At 38.0% G+C, this 23,063-nt stretch overlaps 1 protein-coding gene across 1 annotated transcript in view; it reads left to right on the top strand.

Annotated features, from left to right (window-relative positions):
- Positions 1-22,351, top strand: part of LOC131983354 (SH3 and multiple ankyrin repeat domains protein 2-like) — a 270,915-nt gene extending 248,564 nt beyond the window's left edge. Inside the window, exon 23 of the mRNA XM_059348080.1 lies at positions 15,809-22,351. Within this exon, the coding sequence (XP_059204063.1) occupies positions 15,809-16,334 (526 nt within the window). The 3' untranslated portion in view covers positions 16,335-22,351. The remainder of the gene's footprint in view (positions 1-15,808) is intronic.
- The last annotated feature ends 712 nt before the right edge of the window (positions 22,352-23,063 follow it).

Below are 23,063 nucleotides of genomic sequence, written 5' to 3'. Positions count from 1 at the left end.
AGGCAGTTTGGGTTTTATTTCAGGTCAGATTATGTGATTTCTATCACAAAGAGACTCCCGGCTGATCCACTGCATGATCATCAGTGATTTATTTTCTGGGTTTGCTTTGTGTTGACAGGCTTGTTAATTGTGTCTGGATGACTGTAGCTCATTGAGGTGTGTATGAAGTGTTTATGAGACTGCAGGGCTGTGTTGTGGCTTGCACTTTCTGTATATGTATCTTAATCTATCACAGATGCTAGAGCATAGCTTTGTAGGTTGTCAGAGGTGAGCACAGGTTCTTACACGAGTCTCTGTACAGGTTTGATGACACCAAACCTGCTAACCTCACTGTTACAGCAAGACGTCAGGAAGTTGTGGTCAGTTATTGAACCTTAACTGAAGATCTGATAAAAGAATTGAGGGCCGGCCACACCGAGAACTATAACTTTAATGTAAACTATAACAAGTGTCCACCATGACGAATTATAAAAGCTTTAAAAATTTTAAAAAAGCAGCACCAAGCATGCGCTCTTCGCTCCAGCTGTGTCCGAGCACCACATGTTTCATATACACCATCAGTTAGTTTACAAACAGCAGGTACAAAGTTCCTGATATAGGTTTTATTAATCATTATTTGTATTAGGAAGTATATGAATAAGAATCAACTTAAAAACACTTTTTTTCATTATCTTATAGAGTTTAAACGGACTCGCTGTTTATTCTGATGGATTCTGATTGGCTGTCAGTGCTTCAATCCTTCACTTTGAAACTGATCCCAATGATCCTGTTTGCAGCTGTGGTTTAGTGCTGAGCTTTTGACAATACAGTCATGGAAAAAATGATTAGACCACCCTTGTTTTCTTCAATTCCTGTTCATTTTAATGCCTGGTACAAAATCTTGATAGTGATTTTGGTCGTATCAAGAAAACCATGGAAAATATCTAGATATCAGCTCTTGAATTAAACTATTATGGGCTATTTTTGTTGTTATCAATATATTTGTCCGAACAAATGAAACTTTAGTTGTACCAGGCATTAAAATGAACAAGAAATTGAAGAAAACAATGGTCTGATATTTTTTCCATGACTTTATATCATCTAAACAATATAAAAACATTTATAGTTTATATTTTTCTACTTAATTTCAATCACAATGAAGAAAAGCCAGCAACCACTGTGAAGTCTCTGTCAAGACTTTCTATGGATGCTGCTTTAAGTTGTAATCCGTGCATATATTAGCGAAGCTCAAGTTGTTTTTTATAGGCTATGTGTTCATTGAATTACTAGGAAACATGCTATATCATGATACACCTATATCAGGATAGGAGGTTTTCGCCATATGGCCTCGTCCTACTGTCGTTGAAGATTCAAGATTTCCTTTTATTGTCATTGTATTAAAAAAATATACAACAAAATGTACGTGTGCTTCCCATATACCTATAAGGTGCTTAAAAAAGACATTCAGACATTACGCACATGTAATAATAAATAGTTTAAAGGTAAAAGATAAAGTGGCGATGGATGCAAATAATGTGTTATTCATGTCCATTTAAGGTGCGTTTTGCTGTGGGAAAGAATTGTTCTTTAGTCTGTTTGTCCGTGATTTGTTATAGTTATAGTTTGTTATAGGTGTGGTTTGGACTTCACCATACACTTTTAAAACTATATATTTATTTCTTATAATCTTAGGTATTCTTGGTGTAAATGGCCCTTTCTCTTGAGTTGAATCGTCTGTTTATAGTGCAGCAGGTGTGCAGACATTAATCAGCTCATCCTTTTGCTTTTTATCTCTTTGACATTTTATTTGCACTGTTTCTAAAGTGAATGTTTACTCAGAGTGATAACAGTCTATGAACCTGAGAGTGAGAACTGTTTACTTGTTAACAGGGAGGATAAAGCTTTCCTACATTTGATATAACAAGACTGATTCCCTGCGTCTCCGTGTTTGAGGTTGTCCGGGACGCACAGTAATGGGGACAGCGTTTTGATGGACCCTGCACCTGAACTGGCTCAGCTCATGGTTTTTTAAACTCACATCTTCCCAGTATGAGAGGGGAATAAAAAGCCCGATCAATAATTCAGCGGCCACATGCATTTTGTATGAACGGCCCCATCACTCATCAGAGAGGTGCAGAGCTCGCCGGGGAAGACATCCGTGAGCAGCTGCTCTGTCCGGCCGGACGTGTTTACTTGCCGCCACGCTTCACGTCTCACACTATCATGTTTTCCTCATTTTCATCTGTTGACCTTTTACACCTTGTACTCATCTCATTTTCAGCTCACGCCTCTCCATCTTCATCTCCTGTAGTCCCTTCACCTCTTCTTTCTTCATGTCCTCTGTGTCTTCACAGGTAGGTTCCATCAGCTGCTGTCAGAGATCTGTTTCCACCTCTGTGTTTTCATTCTCATCATCACAGGGCTTTAAGTTGTGTTGTTGGTTTCTGCCATCTGCCCTCTGAACACTCAAGAAAAATAGAAGCGATAAACTTCAACTATCTTACAGAGAAGATGATAAAAGATTATTAGAATATGAAGCACTTTGCTGCATAAAGTTTAATACTAGTGAGGAAAAATGAAAGTGACTGCACCTTGTTTCAGTATTTAAGATTATACTAGGTATGAGACTGAAATATTTCAATTCATGTGCATTTATTTTACTTTTTAAACTGTTTTATACGTTCTAAACTAAGTTTTATACATTTTAAACCATGTTTTACACATTTTAAACTATGTTTTACACGTTTAAAACTTTTATACTTTAAAAACTATATTATATCTTAAAATTATGTTTTATACGTTTTTAAACTGTTTTAAACATTCTAAGATATATTTTATGCATTCTAAACTATGTTTTATATGTTCTCAACTATTTTTTATACATTCTAAATTATATTTCATGCGTTCTAAACTATATTTTATACTTTCTAAACTATTTTTTATACATTCTAAACTATATTTTATACTTTCTAAACTATTTTTTATACATTCTAAACTATATTTTATACGTTCTAAACTATATTTTATACGTTCTAAAATATATTTCCTACGTTCTCAACTATGTTTTATACATTCTCAACTATTTTTTATACATTCTAAACTATATTTCATACGTTCTAAACTTTATTTTTTCAGTTCTAAACTATTTTTATACGTTCTAAACAATGTTTTATAACATCTAACCATTAAGTTTTTTGCCCTAACCTCAGAAAAGAAGTTTTGTAGTGTAACCGCAAGGAATCTGCATCCTTCAAACTAAACATAACCGCTTTATTTTCAGTGGCCATTGAATGGGCTGATAACAACCTACTCAACCACTGATAACACACTGTTCAATCATGTGGTAACAATCCAAACAGGTGATTCAGTCGATCATGATTTCACAGTGTCGCAACAGAATTTAATGGGTTTTTTTTTACAGAATCTTGTTAGTGAAAACGCCTTATTTTTGTAGAATAAAATGATTTATTAAAATTCATTATTTTGAGCTTCTTTCTAACGATGATCTCAGTTTCTTCCTTTGATCAGTTGTGCAGTTTTGACACTTTTTTTTTATAAGAAAACATCGCCAGCAGGTTGTTGAGGGTTTAGATCTGTGTTTTGGTGAAGTTGCAGACTGATTGATGCACAAAGCATCATGAGTCAGCCCAGCTAATGATTTTATCACCATGTTTAATCTCATAGTGACTGTGGGCTTCATCTTTAGTGTCTCCATCTTCCATTTTGGTGAAACAGTATCTTTTCTTCCAAAGTGTTTGTGCTGTTAGTTTATGGTGTGAAGGTATCAGGTGCATGAAGCTGGCAGGCTCCCAAAGTAAACTGTTTATTCCCCCCAAGCCATGCAATGATTCTTTTTGTTTTGCAGAGTGAAGGTCTCTATGACTTCACTCAGATTTATATGTACCTTTCGCATGCTGTTTTAATGTCATGTGACTCATGTCAGGTTTATTGTAAATCTGATCTGCAGTTGGGGAAAAGTCTTTTACGTCAGTGTTGTGATGACAGTCGCCAGAGAAGATGTGTTTATAGTGTTTTTCCCTCCTGGACTCATAAACTGTGTACGAATGTGTCAACAGAGACGGTGAAATGTCCAAAACCCTGCAGAGCAGTCAACATTAATATGAGTCAAAGGCAAACTTGATTCTTTTATAGCACATTTTATACTCAAAACGTGTGATGAAAATGTATAAAATCTGAAGAGAAGTAAAAGAAAGAATGATTAAAACTGAAAGGGCACTTGGAGAGCAGAGAGCAGATCATCACCAAACCCATAAACTCTCCTGCAAAATAATAATTTGTGTTTAATATTTTATGGGTTCTTTCTTGACCCATGCAGCGTCCTTCCACATTGTTTTGAGAAAATTGGCTCATAGTTTTTCCGTAATCTTGCTGACAAATCTTTGGATGATGGAATAACGAATAAAGATAAAAATTATTAGCAAATCTGAATCAGCACTGCTCCAGTTCAGATGGTGATGGTCATGCAACTGAAACACCAGGAGAAGAATCACTTCTTATCAGTTTTGCAGTTTAATAACAACACTGACTGTTAGAAAATGAGTGGATGGATCATAAGGGAGACAGTTTGTCTAGATTTTACTCCAAGCTCTACCTTGCACACACAGGTGATTTAATGAAAAAAAATAATAATATATAATAAATCTTAATAAACATAGATAACATAATAGACTATGTTTACATTTTCTGTCTGCTAAAAGAAATTGTAGAACACTATTTTGAACTTGTGTTCAGGGTAAAAAAATGGTTACCGTCAGTTTAATTTCAGTGTCACTTCAGCTGTCATTATTCTCAGAGCAGTGAAGTGGAGGGACAGCTGACTGTTGCTCACTAAAACTTATATTCAAGTTTTTGAAAGGCACCTTTCAACACATGGCTAAGAGACTGGTGTGTGACTGAGTGTAAATGAAGGATACAATTCCAATAACATTTGACATTTTTAGCTGAAATTACCATTTAAACAAAGGTCATGTGAAAAGCACATGATTTATAGCCCGATTTTAAATATTAGTGGGAAGGTTAAAATATATTGGTAGTTGTTGGAGGAGGAGGTGGATGATGATTTTTGTTTGTTTGATTAGAAATAAACCTGTAGATGGTGATGATAACAAAGCTAAACCTGCAGATATAAGATCAGTTTATGTTGCAGTTTGTTGTTTTGATTTGGTGCCTTTATGAAGCATTAGTGTGAGCACAAACATCTCAAACTATTTGTCAACATTAGGCAAAATCCATCATCGTTTCCACAGATGATTATACAATCTACATGTACCAGAAAACCACGTTCTGTTGGACGACATATTGTCCCAGAAATAATTATGATAAACGTAATTTTCAGTCAGTTTATGCTATGCTGATATAATGATAATATAACAGCATGATAATGCACTTCTAATTGTTTATGTGTGTGTGTGTGGAGGAGCTGCTTGAGCCCCGCCCCTGGTGAAACTCTTGAAACTAATGGCAAAATGTGTCTCAGAATCTTTTTTTTAATCTATTTTTTTATCTATATTTTCTGTTCGTTCACTCAGATGCTGTGAAAGAATAGTTTAGCATTGGCCCGAGTTGTAAAATGTTCCAGAAATCTCTGTTTTTATGGCGTCACATTGACTTAAATGTTGGTGACCTTGATAACTTTTGCTGGATCAGTGGATATTGTTGTTACTGTGACAGGCTTACATGCATGGCTTATCACGTCTGTAGTACTTTTTTATCTTAAAGACTTAAAAAATAGCTAGTTTTTGCTACATTTTCCTTGTCACCCACATCATCACGGTGTCATGGCTGCCTTGTTATATCTGTGTGTGTCGCTTGAAGGAATGTTGACTGGTCTGATTAGCTGAGTTCGCCTCAGTAACTGGCTCACTTTGGGATCAAACAGCCAGATGTCATCGTGCCCTGATGTGGCTGCAACATCCAAACCTCGCTGCTATCTGCCCCAACATCCATCAGCGGCTTGTAATCGGGTCTTTTTCGATTGTTTGTGTCTCATCGTGTCAGATGGTGTTTAAACTCTGCTATCGTTTGTCGTGGAGGTCTGTGGTAACCAGCCTCAGAGGGGATTTCTTGTTGCACTCGTGGTGTAGAGGGTCTCCAGACGGCGAGCAGGAGATAAGGTTGTAGGCAGCAGATAGGGACCACCTCGTCGTATGGGGGGAAAGGTGGTCCTGCTTCTGTGACTGTCAAACAGATGGCAACAGAGATGCACAGAAGATGGCCTAGATTCACACATGCTCTCCCTCTCCCTCTCCCTCTCTCTCTCTTTCTCTCTCTCTCTCTCTCTCTCTCTCTCTCTCTCTCTCTCTCTCTCGCCATCCTTTCCCTTCGTGCACAATCTCCTCTCCTTCCTCTCTTGTGTTTTTTTCCTTCCTCACTACGCAGAAATCGACCTCAGCACCGCTAAAACATCACATTTTCTCCTTTGGACATTTGTGGGGGTTTTTTCTCTCCTTTTTTTTTATTTTTTATCCCTGTCTCTTAGCCTCCCAGATTAAATGTGCGTTGGTTGTGCCTGTGGACGAAAGGGTTGCCTAGCAACCGGCTGATGAGAGCAGCCTTGAGGCCTGCAGTGATGTCAGTCTGAGTCAGGGGAGGGGTGTGTGTTTGTACATGTGTGTGTGTGTTCGTGTGTGTGTAGAGAGAGAGAGAGAGAGAGGATGGCAGGCCTAACCCTCAGCAGAGTTCAACATCATCTCACGCAGGTCACGTGCCGCGCTGCTTTAGTAGGCCACCGTTATGTAACCCAGCACAGCCGAGTCAGTCCGTGTGTATGTGTGTGTGTGTGTATAAGTAAGTGTGTGTGTTTGAGTTTGAGTTTCTATAAATAAAGGCAGCATGTGCATGCATGCCAATGAGTGCGACCCTGAATGCGTGAGGCAGTGTGTGCTAGAGAGAAGCAGGGAGTCATGCGATGTGTGGGCGTGGCAAAGGCGAGGTCTCCCACCACAGATATCTATAGCTCTGCATCCCTCTCCTCCCAACCTGCTCAGCTGACGGAGAGAGAGATGAGGGCCAGCGAGGGACACGTGCTAACATTACTGACTGTGTGTGTGTGTGTGTGTGTGTGTGTGTGTGTGTGTGTGTGTGTGTGTGTGTGTGTGTGTGTGTGTGTGTGATTGAGGGGGCTGACTCTGTGCTGCTGGATCCTGAAACTTCCACTGCACTCAATGACCACATCACTGTACTTGTACTTGTACATACAAGTTTTAAATCTCTTTTTGTGCTGCAACACATTATTTGATTGTTTTCATTGTTAATTAATAGGTTGCTTATATACTGGATACATTTATTCATCGTTTAGTTTTTAAAATGCCATTTCATGCCTCAAAACAGCTGGCTCAAGTATTATTTCTGTCCTAATTAGATTATTGTTCCGTAACATGGTCCAATACTGAACCCTTAGAGAGCCTCATAGACCAAGTTGTGTCTTTTTTATCAGGGAACAGGGTGTTTTTAGGGGGAGATAGCAGGTCAACAGTAGGTGTCACATATAAGTGGAGTACCATATGAAAGCTGGAGCCTGAAGACATTGTGTCAAGAAGTTATTGTCATAAATCTGCCTGATGGAAATATATGAATTCTCAAGCTCAGTTATGTCATATAAGTTGTTGCAGTTTTTGGGTTCATAGCATTTTTACCGAGAGACCAAGACCTTGAGTAACACCACAAAAAAAAACAGTGCATTGATTCTGTATCAAAAATCTTAGATACATTGGAGATTTTTGCAAGAATTGCATTTTTTGGCAATAGTACGTTGAGCACTTGTGTTGTGTTGTCTGCTGAGAAACCCCCTTATTGTGAATCTAGTGTGTCAGCCATCCATCCTCTGAATGCTCTAGATCTCTAGTTTGTGGTTTTAAAGTTTCATGAGGCTGTGGTTATCCTAGAGGTCACAGCAGCTCATTTTATACACTGAGCTCAAGTTTCGCTCACTAACATCATCACACATGAAGAAAATTGGGCTCATTGACTCCACAAGAGTCTCAGCTTTCCAGTCAGACCCAATTTATGCAGCTCACAGACTGTTTGGGGACCCCAGGATGCACAAGTATTCATATGCAAGAGGCAAATTTGTGCAAAAGTATCACCTTTGCATTAGAAAACTGCAGGTTTCTGCCTTAAACTGCATGTTATCAGCATAAAGTGGGCATTTCTGTAAAGAGGAGACACATAGTACCAAATTTAATTGGATATTTGGAGGTCAAGGGACCCCTTTAAAAATGGACATTTGGGCTCAATGAATCCACAAGAGTCTCAGCTTTCCAGTCATATACGATTTATGCAGCTCACGACTGTTTGGGGACCCCAGGATGCACAAATATTCAAATACACCGTGAATATTGGGAAAATATGGGGCTCAATGTATACATATTGAACTATTTACATTTTTACAATCTCTAGTTCAGTCAAAGTTTCACTGAATTTTCCTAATGTGACAGTTGGTCTTAGATGGGTCATTCATGGCTTCACAGTGTCGCTGATCTTTGCAGAATTTAATGTTTGTAACACGATGTTGTTGGTGCAGACAGTTAATTTTTGGCTAATTTTTTTGAATTTAGAATAAAGTTATATTTGTGGAATATCGCAATTTTATGCTGCGACCTGATTCTTTTTTCTCCTGACAGAAGTGTTCGTCACATAACATTAGTTAAGGGGCTTTGTGAAAATCTGACAATAATTGATGATAAATGTTGTAATGTTTGTAATATTTCTGAAGAAAACATGCCTTTCAAATCTGTCAGCAGTTTGTGGTTTTCAGACGGTTAAAAGAGCAACTTGTCACAGAGTGGTTGATTACTTTTACTATGTGTGGACATGACTGATACTTTTTACTTGATGTCTGTCCAAGTAAAAGAATCTCTCTAAACGCTGTTCGCAATTAACAAGAATCTGTAAGCAGAAGTGATGTGGTTTGCTGTCAGCCGCCTGACAGACGCTCACTGTCCTCTTTTGTTGTACGTGACTCTCGGTAGCTGCAAGAAATGTTAATAAGGTCAGAGAAGCTAAACGAGGCGCTGTGCTAATTAGTCTAATAAGCAATTACATAGTTTTCACATCAATTCCACTCCTGTAACAGAAAGTGTTTAATAGATGATACAATACCAGCACGGCAATTAGAGAAGTGCTCGACAGATCGCAGGTTAAGTATTTTTGAGCTGTTGTTTTTGGTCCAGTCCGACCCGCCGTTAGTTATACACACATTCAATTAAAACGCTGCGACCCTGAGCAGAGCAGGACGTGTGACAGATGCCAGAGACTCATCAGCGCATTGACATGTTTTATTCCCTTCATGCATTCCTCTCTTCTGTTTCCTCTCATGTGTTTGTGTGGTAATATTTGGGTTCATAACATTTGTTAAGAGAGACCAAGACCTTGAGTACCACCACAGAAAAAACAATGTTGAGATTCAGTATCAAAAATCTTTTGACGTTGGAGATTTTTGCAAGAATTTTGGCAATTGTTTGTCGAGCACTTGTGTTGTGTTGCCTGCTGAGAAACCCCCTTATTGTGAATCGAGTGTCTCAGCCATCCATCCTCTAATATGAGCTGCTGTGACCTCTTGGATAATCGCAGCCTCATTTGCTTGTAGTTGTAAAGTTTCATGAGGCTGTGGTTATCCTAGAGGTCACAGCAGCTCATTTTATACACTGAGCTCAAGTTTCACTCACTAACATCATCACACATGTAGGAAATTGGGCTCATTGAATCCACAAGAGTCTCAGCTTTCCAGTCAGACCCCATTTATGCAGCTCACAGACTGTTTAGGGATTTACAGGTTGCACAAATATTCATATGCAAGAGGCAAATTTGTGCAAAAGTATCACCTTTGCATTAGAAAACTGCAGGTTTCTGCCTTAAACTGCATGTTATCAGCATAAAGTGGGCATGTCTGTAAAGAGGACACTCATGGGGACACATAGTACCACATTTATTTGGATATCTGGAGGTCAGAGGTCAAGGGACCCTTTTAAAATTGGACATTTGGGTTCAGTGAATCCACAAGAGTCTCAGCTTTCCAGTCATATATGATTTATGCAGCTCACAGACTGTTTAGGGACCCCGAGATGCACAAATATTCAAATACACCATGAATATTGGGTAAATATGGGGCTCCACATGGCATAGATATTGAACTATTATAAGTTTCATGAGGCTGTGATTATCGTCACAGCAGCTCATTTTACACACTGAGCTCAAGTTTTACTCACTAACATCATCACACATGAAGAAAATTAGACTCATTAAATCCACAAGAGTCTGTGACCCTGAGCGGAGCGGGACGTGTGACAGCTGCCAGAGACTCATCAGCTCATTAACATGTTTTATTCCCTTCATGCATTCCTCCCTTTTGTCTCATTTCATGTGTTTTAATCATGCGTCCCATGTTGTTTTGTCTCCATCTCATCCATCCCATGGAGAAGCCGGTGTTGAGAAGTCAGAATTGTAAGTTTTGGCTCGGTTTAACAACGGCCCAGTTCCATTCTGGCAGAACGGCCCCCCTCGGTCCCCTTCACTTCCCCTCAGGCTGTTCCATATGTTACAATCAGGGAGCAGCAGATCTAGGCTGCACGTAGCACCCCGCCGCACAGGGCGACAGGTCACGTCTCAATACGGCCGTCGATTTATCAGGAGAGTCAAACAGCAGGGAACACGTCCTGAGGGGAGCTGAAGGAAGGTGTGTTCACTCTGCATGGACTGCTGTGGGTGTGTGTGTGGTTGTGTGTGTTGTGCTGGGGGGCTTCCTTGTGTGTCACTGCTCCAAATGTCTATAATATATAGGTGATGTAAGGGTGCTCTTATTCACTCACACAGGTGTCTGCTCTTGATATTGGCACTTTGGTTGCCTCGTCTTCTTTTAATTACCGCCTCATTTTAGTAACTTAGATAACAATAACTTGCAATTCAAAAATATGTCATTTTAGTGCAACATGCATGAGATGTATTGTGTCAAAACTTTACTGAAACTTCACGACTGTCCTGGACAAAATAATTGTACTAAACTACAGTTTAAATCACAGTGATAGTATTGTAACATTTCTGCTATATATTTATGTACATATATATATATATATATATATATATATATATATATTTTTTTTTTTTTTTTTTTTTTTTTTTTTTAAGCTTTCAATTCCCACACAGTCGTGTCCAACAAAGTGGTTGGTTTTGGTTTTGACATGGCAAGAAAAATACAGAATATAATGAGACTTATCCTTAAAAATGAAACATTCAGAAGAAGGAACTTTTCCTCTAAACCTCCTGTTGAGTTAACAATTCTCAAGAAATATAAGAGATAACAAATGTATTTGACCGCCTGCATAAAAATGAGAAAAAATAAATATTCTAGAAATCTTTCAAAAGCTTGTTTAAAACCAAAATGTTATTGTTATAAGTGAATTCACCTTTTTATAGCCAGATTTTTATGCAAGTTAATAATTTAATCAAGAAATAATAACATGCTTTAGTACTTTACAGTTTTTTGTTAATTTTTTTAATTGGAAAATTCATGGGTAATAATAATAATTGTATTTTATCATTAAAAATATAATTTGGGTTAAAGATCTTCTACATACTGCTGTATTAACCATTACAGAAACCTAAAACATGATTTTAGTATTACCAATGCTGTTAATTTAGGACAACTGTGGCACAAACCGCCGGTCTAATAAATCTGTTAATCACCTCATAACTCCACAGATTTACCTTACAGGTTGGACAGTTGTTATCTTGTAACCATGGCAGAGAGCTGCTGTTGCAATGATCACTACAGACAAGAATTCATTTATAAAATAACAATACAACTGTAGATATCATTTACTCACTTAAAAGTGAAGTTATTATTTAAATTATTCTAAAAAAGTATGTATACAGTCTAGGGATGGGGGTTTGGAAGAAACCTGCCAAATGGAGCATCTATAACATTAACGATCAATGAATCGATTAATCGCAATGTTTTTATATGTTTTCCAATATACTCCAGTATGTATAAAAACATGCATACATGGGCAAAATTATATATATATATATATATATATATATATATATACACACACACACAGCACTGTGGAAAAGCCTGTTTTGATAACAGGCGCTTTTTTTCTTTTTTTTTGAAAGGACGAAAAGAGACTTGATCCTGTCAATTGTAAAACTAACTCAAGTGAGATTAAACTGTAAAAAATAATGCCAAGGAGTTCAGTGTGTTTTAACAATGTTTTAACACCAAAGAGGCATGATGTTAGTTTTCACAGTAATCTTAAACTCAGTAATTCATGCTAGCAGGGTTTGATACAGTAAGCTAGTTTTGCTCCAATTATTACTCTTGTATTTCTGTTTTATAATTGTTATTGCAACTTTCAGTTTGCAAACTGTAGCTTTATCCAACTTAATTTTCCGTTCATTGGCTTATTGACGTACGGCCGCAGAACTGAACGAACGGCGTGTTTCAGTTTAGTGAGTTCTGATAAAATTAATATTAAAAAATACACAGATCGGTTAAAAATTTAATGTCGACCTAATTCTTATTCCTATCCCTAATACAGTCCACAGTTTTATTCCTTGTAGCTGCAGGGAGCTGAGGGAACAGTTCCTTCTGTATTATTATTATTATTGTTTCTGTTCCTCCTTGTACTGTACAAGCTATAAAAAGCTCGGAGCGCTGACCTTCCCCTCCTCCTGTTGTTGTTCACGTCCTTCCATTAGGAGAACGCCTGCACTCACTCTTTATGGTCATATGAATGTAATAAACCATTAAACATATTAATAACTGTGAGAGGAGAGAGCTTCCTGCTGCAGGCTGGAAACACTTTAAATGTCTGAGAGAGATTTAAGCTTCAAATACAGTAATAATCAGATTAAAACTCTGCTGGTTTGTTTTGTAACCAAAATATTAACAAGGATTTCTTGTGTTGAGATGATGAGTAATGAGTCAAATTCTGATCATGTCACTTTATCAAGACACTTTTAATTTAATTTCACTTAATAAGATCAAGCCCTTGAATTAGATGTCAAAATGAGTGTGGAAAGATTTTTAAATAATGCAGTTTTTAATCATTAGATTACATTTTCTATTAATGCAGAAAAGGACAATAGCAATAAAGTTAGCAAGTTAGAACATTAACAAGAAAAATATGTTATATTGAAAAGAATAGTTTGCTAACTGTGTTAAATTATATTATTTTCACACAAATAGGCTAGATTTTAATTTTTATTATCATTATGATAAAGCCTAAACCGGCAATTGTTAAAATATTTATTTATTATTTTATTAGTAAATGATTTATCTTAAAATGAAATTAGTTTATATTTATTATCTTCACAAAAGACTTGGTTGCTGTTTTTTTGGGGGTTTTTTTTACAATTAATTATTTTTATTTAAAAAACGTACATTTTGGTCAGCAAATCAAATGGCTTCTATAAATAAATTAAATGAATGAATATGAAAATTCAAAATAAGTAAATCAATAAAAGTAAAATATTGTTTTAAAAACAAAAAAATACATTAAAACATATGAATTCCTAAAATAATGTGCACCATAATAAAATATAATTTAAAAACAACAAATTAATTCCCAGACATATAGGACACATTCTCAGTCCTGCCTAAAGAGCTAATTTGTTCCTCTGATGCACTTAAAAACAATAATGATAATCCCTTTTGTTGAATCACAAATTTAATATTAATGGAAAGATATCGTGTTAAAAACAGCTGCAACATGAAGGTTCTGATGGAGCTGTAAAGAATAAAAGTTATGAGTATAAAACGACTGCTAACAGAGCGGACAGGCTCATAGTGAATACCCAAACATAAACAAAACAACTAATGCTACTGTAACTAAAAATGTCTGGATGGAGATTAAAACCTGAAAAGCTGTCCTTGTTTCACTCCGTCAGCTGCTGCAGCTCTGACGACCCCTGCTGGTCGCTCTGCAGCATTACACCGTCACATCATGCTTCAGACGTGATGAACATCTGCAGCTTCAGTTTAAGGAGCAGCACTTTGAAGTGTCACTGTAGATTAATGCAAAGACACTTCAGACACATAATTATCATCATCTCACAAGACTTTACATTACTGTTGCACATTTTTTAAAGTTATCCCATATGTTTTTTAGAAAGGCTTTTCAGGCAGCTGAGGAACGTTTGTTGTGAAGACTAACTCATTTAAGTGTCTTAATAGTAATTATTATTATTATTATTATTATTATATATTCTTTATTATATTATATATATTTTGTTTCCAGTCCTTTGTTTTGTTTGAAAAAAAAATTAAAATCTTTGTAAGCAGTTGCGCTGCATAAATGTAAATGGTAACTGAAAATGTAAAAAAAAAAAAAAAAATACAAAAAAAGTACAAAAAATAAATCAATCAATTTTAAGTTTTACTGTAAGAAAAAACAAAGTTGTCTTAATTTAAAAAAAATAATGATTACATTTAAGACCAAAAAAAAGCACAAAATGGAGAAATATTAATATTTTTGCATGTTACTTCTTCACCCATCCCTCCATGTTTATTTTGCCTTTTCAGCAAAATAAATTATATATAAACATTTTTTTTTTATTATTCATTGTGTTGAACTTTCACCTCACACATTACTGAGCAGTTTTTGTGTATTCTCTAAGGTTTTGGTGGCTTTCTTTCTGCAGCCTGTTCCTCCTCTCCTCTTCAGATATCTGAACCACTCCATCAGTTTAAAGACAGGATGTTTTCTGCTCTGATACACAGTTTCCAGAATATTTTGGCTCGCTGTAAAACTGTTGAGCTTGCCTAGTGAGTGGAGGCGTTGTGAACATTTTTAAAAAATCTGGTCAGTATTTCTTCCTTGATGGTTAGAATGCTGAAGATAAATGTAGCGAGATATTTAGAATCATCAACCGGCCAGATAACAGCCTGGGAGCCAGAAATCTTTCTCAGGAGTTGGCCGAATACAGAAAGAGAGGAATATTAGACATCTCCAAATGAATGCTAATTTCATTCTGTGTCTGCTGGATGTGTGAACAGGTTCATCGTTAACTTTCTAAGATAATAAATCAGTTTGTTTTTAGCTGGTTGTGCTGCCAAGAGGCTCAAATATCAAGTAATGAAGGTTTAAAAAGCTGCAGTTAGTTGTTTGCTCTGATGATTACATCTCATGCAAAATAAAAGTTTCTGCAAGTAATAAATGAAAATAAACATCAGGAACAAAACTGCAAAGTTAAAATGAAAAGACTTATTCCTGAATAAATGTTTTTTCAGCTGATGTGATCGGAGATAGTGAAACAATTCCTGTGGACTTATTTTCTCCTCTTTCAATGTGAAAACTGCATTTAAAAAAATATATATATATATTCGTGTTTGTGGAAGTATTTTTTCATCTCTATTTATTCATTTCATTTCATTTGTGTAATTCAGTTTAATGCCATTACATTTGTATTGTATTATTTTTGACAATGGGGACTTTATATGGGCATTGAGAAGATGCTGAATCCATGGACTGCCCCCTAAAACATTTGAGTTGTTTCTCTGAACAGATTATATCTCGATTAAAGGAAATTAGAAGTTCAAAACAAGAAAACAACATCAATATTCAAGATATAAAATCAAATCAAAAGGGAAATAGTTGGCAAATGTAAAGTGATGTTACACATGGTTTGTTGTTAATGGGCTGAAACCTGCACAGAAAAAGTGCTTTAAAATCTCTTCTGTTATTCCTTATTTTGAAAAATATCCGACCCTCAATCTGCTTCTCACGTTTTTGCTTGTACAGTTTTTAATGTCTATGATCAGCAGACCTGTTGAGCTGTGACTGACCTGTCCCCTCGTATCTGTCCCTAGGCCGCCGACAGACGACTCAGGAATGCGTAACAACGCCACGGCTGCCGCCCTGACCTCCACGCCTCCCAGCAGCCTCCCGTCGCAGACGCACCCCTGCAGCCCTCCGGACTCTGGCTCCTCCCTCACCCCCTGCTCCTCACTGCCACCCTCCGTGTCGCCCACCCTCACCGACGTCTTTGGCCTGCCCACCCCGCCCATGGGCAGCGGCGGCGGCTACAGCCTGAGCTCCTCGTGCGGTGGCAGTGGCAGCTCGCGCTCCCCATCGCCGCTCACGCTGATGCAGGCGGTGGCGGCCTCCGGGAAGCCCTTTGCCTCCAAACCCATGGAGCTGTGGAGCAAGCATGACGTGGCCGACTGGCTGGAGAGCCTGAACCTGGGCGAGCACAGGGACGCCTTCCTGGACAATGAGATCGAGGGCGCCCACCTGCCCTCGCTGCAGAAGGAGGACCTGATAGACCTCGGCGTGACGAGGGTGGGCCACCGCATGAACATCGAGCGGGCCCTCAAGCTGCTGCAGGACAGATAAGCCCCGAGGAGACGGGGTGGCGACGTGCGGAATCAGGGCCGAGGAGAGGGAGGTGTTACCGACCACTTTTACCGATCTCTTCATCAGACATAATCTCAAGTCGTTGAACTGGGTAGAAGTTTTGTCCAAGCTGATGCTGCCTCTTGCTGTTTTTGTCCTCTCTCATCCTCCGTCGCCCTCATCTCAGTGCTCCGGTCTTGTCCGCCCTCTTCTTCCTTCCCGCCGCCCCGAGCATCAGGGGGTCACGGGATGTCGGGCGGAGCCGCAGGGGGAGAGAGAAGAGAAGAGCTGCTACGTCACATCGAGGAGGGGCCGGTACGAAGGACCCACCGGAAACTAACTGGAGGAGCAAGAACTCAAACGCTGGAAAAAATACTCGTCTGGAAGTTTGTTCACATAAAGACTTGTGCTCACCCAACTGCTTTGGAATACTGAAGACTTTTTCCATACACCCCAGTGTGGGTGCATGAAAACCAGCTGAGCTGGTCGTTGCTCCTTTTCTATCTTTGCTAGAGTTTGTTCAGAGAATAATATTTCTTCACTAGAGTCCTACCGGAGTTATATTTCTGGGTGCATCTAAGGTTGTAGAGAAAATTTGAGATAGACTCCATTTTCTTTTGCTTTTCACCTGTTTGTGTCAAAATAAGAACATTAGCTGACATGTTTAAATGAATACTAAACCATATCTCGTGTCCATGCACACACACACACACACACACACAACACACACACACTTTATGCACAGTGCCACACACACTGTCTTCACACACCTGAAGCATGTATACACACACCGTTACTGCGATGGCCTTCTTCTCCTGAGAGAGAGCAAAGCGAGGTGGTCACCAGAGGAGGAGCTCTGCTGTAGCACGCTGCTCGCCACTCCACGCCCGCCGGTGTCCACCTCATCACAGACAGGAAGACCGAGGGGAGGACACGAGGTACAAGACGGACAGACAAACGTTGGACCAGAAAAATTCTCACCTTGAAACTTTTTTCCCAGCGTGTCTGTCTGTAAAGGGCGTCCTGCTCCCTCTTGGCTTTTCCTTCTACTTTTGTGTGTATGTGTGTGTGCGTGTGCGCGCGTCAATGGTTGACCCAAAATATCATTAAGGCCAGTTTAGCTATTTCCAAGGATCTGCTATATAGGCCGCAGTGTAGGGAAACTAGAGCTGTTCTTTACTTTTGTACTTTACTTTCTCTTCATTCTGTCAGATCTCCTTCCTTCAGCGTCAGCAGGTCGACACAAACGGATCAAACAAGTCGAAGGTTTTTAGAGAGAGAATTACAAGGTTTGTTTAAAGGAACAGTTTGACATTTTGGGAAATACTCTTATTAGCTTTCTTGATGTGAAATAGCTGAGCGAACATTTATCTCTCCTGACTGATCAGCTGCTTCCACTGTCTGCGTCTTCCTGGATATTATATCAGTTTGTCATGGAGCGTGTCCAGTAGTAGCCGACTGAAAGCTTCAAACAGAGCTGTTAGCAGAAGGCTAGAGACTATTAACCTTTGTTTTATCCTCCCAGCAACTGTGCAACTTTTATCCTCCAGTTTATTTGATTGTTTAAAAAGCTAAAAGTATAAATCATCACTTTATGTGTTGTTACACATTCTCAGTCAACCTGATTCCAACTCACTACCACAATTGCTCCTTTTTAAAATGTATCCGTGTTGAGCGGAGGACAACAGGAAGGTTAATCTTGAGGTTTCAGTCTTTATACTAAGCTAAGCTAATGGTCAGTGGTATCCAACTTCTTATCAACTATTACCAAGAAAATGAAAAGCGTATTTTCCAAACTGTCAGTTTGTGGCTGTCAGTCGATAGCATTTTATTGACTTTGAATCCTGTCGGAGGCATTTTTAAGCTTTCAACAATTTTAAAAATGACTCACAAGCAACAACCTGAAATTCCAACTGAAATTTGTAGGTTGATATTTTAAGAGCTAAAACTTACCAGAGGAGTGATGTTTTCTATATCGCTCAATGACTACCTAAACATTTTGTACATTATTCTTTGTTAATAAAAAACAGAGCGAGGACATCAAAGAGACTCGTTGGCATTAAAGCTAACTTGAGCTCAACTAAACAGCCGTTTATAGGTACAATTCTGTCAAAAGGAATATAAACAGCCTTCAGGAGAGAGTTTTCTCCTGGTAAAGAAGGCTGCAGACGTCACAGCGGCACTGGCCCCTGCAGAGATCTTTTCTTATTAGAATAATAATCAGCAGAATCACTCTTTGTAGAGCGACTTCAGCCAGATGACGTGAACCCGTCGGCTCTCAGAGCAGATGGAGATCCTGTGGCTTCAGGGTTTTATGTCGAATTACGTGTTCACGTAAGTCCACATGCCTCGTCCTGCCCTCTAAACCACTGTGCAAAAAATAAGCAGAGAACAACCTGACAGAGCCGGCAGATGTTGGTCAGCGTGAGCCCCGTGTGAGATTAGACAGGGATAGAAACCAGATGAACTACTGGACTTTAAGCTCCTCCAAGTCCCAGATTCTGATCCAAGTCTCACCGGTGGTGTAGACAGGGTTTAAACTTTATTATAAGGGTCCAATTTCAAACTAAATCAGCATTTATAAAGCTGGAAATGTGTGTGTTTGCTAGAGTTACAGGCTGGTCACAAGTAGAAGTACAGTTTGTGTTGAAATGTGTATATAAGAGTGTTTAACAGGATAAAAATGTCTATTTGAGTATATGTATAGCTCTATTTAAAAGGTTTAGAGGAAACAGAGATTCTATGAAGGTTGATTTCTAGTTGCCAGAGCTGACCTGAAGCCCACCTTGTGGTGTCGTTGGCCCCTCATCCTGCAGAGGAAGCCTTAAACAGCTCACAGCCCCTCCTCACTGTCCCTGCACCACTGTCGGTTTAACGCTCGGTAAAGAAATGTGTTTTATCTCAAAGTAGATTCTTTCAGAGCACACCTCTCACGTGTGGTTCGATATGTGCTCGACAGTAACCCAACGTCTGAAATATATATCGTTTAATTTGGTTTCATCTCGCCCTCCGCAGCTTCATGTAGGCGCAGCTTCGAGGAGACAAATGAAACATTCACAAGCTCTGTGTTCTGTGAACATTAGCCGTACGTACAGAGGCTGGCACGGGACAATGCTGCTATAATCCTGTTCCTGTTTGAACATGTAACTTATTTTAAAGCAAACAGCGACGTGTCGGAGCGGGTAGAAAAGCACAGTATTTTTAAAGATTTGTATAGAGTTCTATGAAATTTTATAGAGGTTATCTGAACAAAATCTGTTCAACACTGACGTGTGGATTGCCAAAAAACGAAATACTATATAGATAAAAAACGTGGATATTATTAGACTTATGGGTTATGTAAGAAGCAATATTTATTCTGAATGAATCTCCTTGGTTGTGTTTTCTTTTCTCATTTTAAAGTTACATATCATGATGCGATCACTTGTCAGTGTTTTAATGAAGTGTTGCCTAAAGTAGAAACACTTTCTGCTGCTGTAGTCGACCCAAAGCGACACTTTGCTGTTTTCAACCTCAACCCTGTCTCACATGCTTTTGTGTCTAAGTGACTAATAGGAACAACAATTTTTGAACTGGTCCAGTTTTGAGAGAGAGCTCTGCAGCCAGCAGCCCAGAAACAGGCTGTGATGTCATCATTCATCAATCAGCGTCAGTGTACGTCCACTAAAGGTGCTTCAGACTGTTGGTCCAGGTGTCTGACAGCATTATGGAAAGGATAAAAGAAATTAAACCTTTTTTCAATACGATATGCACCGTTTTGCTTCATTTCACAGGTCGAACATGTTTAAATACGTAACAGATTCAGAGGTGCATTACTCTCATTTTTAACCCAGTTAGGGGACATAAATACGGTTGTCCATTAAGTTAAAAATAATAAATAAATATTTTTTACCTCTTTCCACATAATGATTGTGACAATGTGATTTACGCTTGACAGATAAAGTGTATTTCTTCCAAACATCACAAAGAAAATGAAACCACAACTAATAGAGTATTGTGTCTGAAAACAAAATCATTCCAACTTTATGGGCGATAACTGTTCTAATGCTTCAAATGGGCCAATTATAGTCTGTTGATAAATATTAGAGCATAACATGGCCAGAAATGACAGTAAAAAAACCATATGTCATACTACAGCATGTCGATTATTGTCAAAAATGGTCAAATTTTAAAATGCTTTAAATGGCCCAATTATAGTCTGTTGATACATGTGGTAGTATAGTTTTTCCCCAAAAAAGTGAAAAAAGCCATATTATGGGATGCCCAGGGTTTTCAATGCACCACTTTACTTTTGAATAAACATTTTGCTACGTTTGGTCGGGCCTGAACTTGCTGCAAGCTTCGCTCAAAGAAAAGTCTCATTGTGAAATCTTGCAGTCGACTTGTTGTGGAAACTTAAGTTAGAGTTGGAGAGGTGGGCAGAGTTTGTTGTGTTGGCGAACAGAAAGCGTAGTTTCGTAGCATATTAAAAAAAATTGTCACGGCTCAATATTTAACTGATTTGGACAATGTGGAAGAGAAACACACTCCACTCCAGAGAGTTTATTCTCTAATTTAGAGAGGCGTTTTGATCTTCATGATCTTCCTCAGGCAAAACATTTCTTATAATCAGCTTTAATTGCAATCAACTCCTGGTAGGCTCATTTCCATAATGTCGTCATTCACTTATATTAACAATTGTAGCCTGCCAGTGTAATATAATATAAATACTTATCCTTAAATCACCAGTAACAACTTCTGTTGATTGTAATATTTGATCAAGAAACCTTTCTGATGCCACATCCACCAAAACTAGAATGAACTTTTTATCAAATGAAAACTTAAAGTCATAGTATAGTATGTTGTCCACATTACAGAAAAAAGTCATACTATAGTATGTCAATTTTTGTCAAAAATGGTCAAATTTTAAATGCCTAAAAATGCTAGAAATGGTCCAATTATGCTCTGTTGATACATATTAGAGCATAATATGGCCAGAAATTACAGAAAAACACCATATTATGGGATGTCCAAAAACTGAAGAAAAGTCATACAATAGTATGTCGATTTTTGTCAGAAATGGTATTATTTTAATAACAGTCGTAGCCTGTCAGTGCAAAAACTAACACTGGTATTGGACGGACATTGTCGGGGTACAGTTGCACAGGATGATTACATTGCAGCTCTCTTTCTCTCTCTCTCAGTACTGGACCACTTTCAGAAACATTTCCCCACAAAAACATGGGAAAATAAAAAAACAGGTTGAAAAATATCCAAAGTTTCCCTTTCGGACATTTTGGCCAATGAAGTGACCACCAATCACAGGTATCTTCTGACGACCACCACCTGCCTGAGCAGACTTCTCTCATCTCCTGAATCCCCTCAGTCTAGAGTGTGTGTATAAACAAAAAAAAAAAAGCAAAATGTATAAATTTAAAAAAATATATATATCTGCAGGCCATCTTGGTAGGAAATATATGAAACCTATATATATGTATACATACATAAATCCACCAAAAAGATTAGTGGTGGCTGCTGGTTCCTTTACGTGGATCAACATTGTCACTAAGCAGTTTTCTCTGTGGAAATGTAGAGCTGAGTAGATGTAGTAGGAATCTTTAAAAGCATCACCAGGCCGTGTTTAGGACAGGCATGGCTCACTAACCCACATCCACTCCCCTTCAAAACACTGCTCCCACCTTTATCATCGTCCAACATTTGGGTAACTGTTTCTTTTTTTTCTTTCTTTCTTAATTAATTATTTATTTTTTTCATTAATAGATTTTATTCTTTGATTAAGTCTTCATAGAGGCTAAGATGTTTTTTCGGTAATTTGTGCAAAGACTTGTGTTCATGTTTTCTATGTTGCTGTAATTTTGTGCTACTGAATCATCATAGAGTCAACTAATTACTGAAATGAAAAGAGAGAGAATTTTCCTGTAACTGCACTCTTCCTTCCCCCTGCCCCCTCAAATCCTCGAGACTTCTTGTATGGCAACCAAAATTCACTGTAAGAAATAAATATAATATTGCACTAGTGTTGTATCCCTCTCAGTCTTTACGCTGCAGGCCTGCTGGAGCCGACGGGGTGGGGGAAGACTGGAGGTCACGGTGTGTGTGGAACTAAAGAAACTAAAATAATTATTAATATGAATGAAATAAATTAAACAAGGAAGCAAGAATCTGAGTCAAAGGTTAATTTGTTTTTTTTTAAGTGTGCAAATTTACAACCCAGATTCCAAATAATAAATGGGACACTTTGTGAAACATAATTAAAAAACACAATGTATCAACTTCAACTTCATATATTTAACAAAAAAAGTTTCCCAGTTTGGGCATTTCATATCTTGTCTGCACATCTTTGCACTCTGCTTTACTACATTTTTAAGTGTCCCAACCTTTTTAAAATCAGGGTTGTACATTTGAAATGCTTTTTGTATGTTTTTCAACAGTTTTGGTTAAATGTGAAATGGTAAATAAATGAGCTTCTAATGTGCAACCAGAATAATGACAGTGCTGAAATGTAAGATCTTTTTTTTCCATTCATAGTTATTTTGTTGTTTTTACTTAATACTTAATTTTACTTATAATACATGAATATGAATAATATCTAAAAGGGTTGTTTGTTTTTTTAAATCTACCACCACAATCTACCACTGAACATAAATAGAATTTAAATGTGATATAATTGTTTATCCTGAATTCACCTGTAACAACTTCTGTTAATTGTAATATTTAATCAAGAAACTT

The sequence above is a fragment of the Centropristis striata genome, chromosome 2, assembly GCF_030273125.1.
Source record: "Centropristis striata isolate RG_2023a ecotype Rhode Island chromosome 2, C.striata_1.0, whole genome shotgun sequence".
Classification (NCBI taxonomy): domain Eukaryota; kingdom Metazoa; phylum Chordata; class Actinopteri; order Perciformes; family Serranidae; genus Centropristis; species Centropristis striata.
Note: the sequence above shows the minus strand (reverse complement) of the source record. Positions and strands in the feature narration are given on the sequence as shown.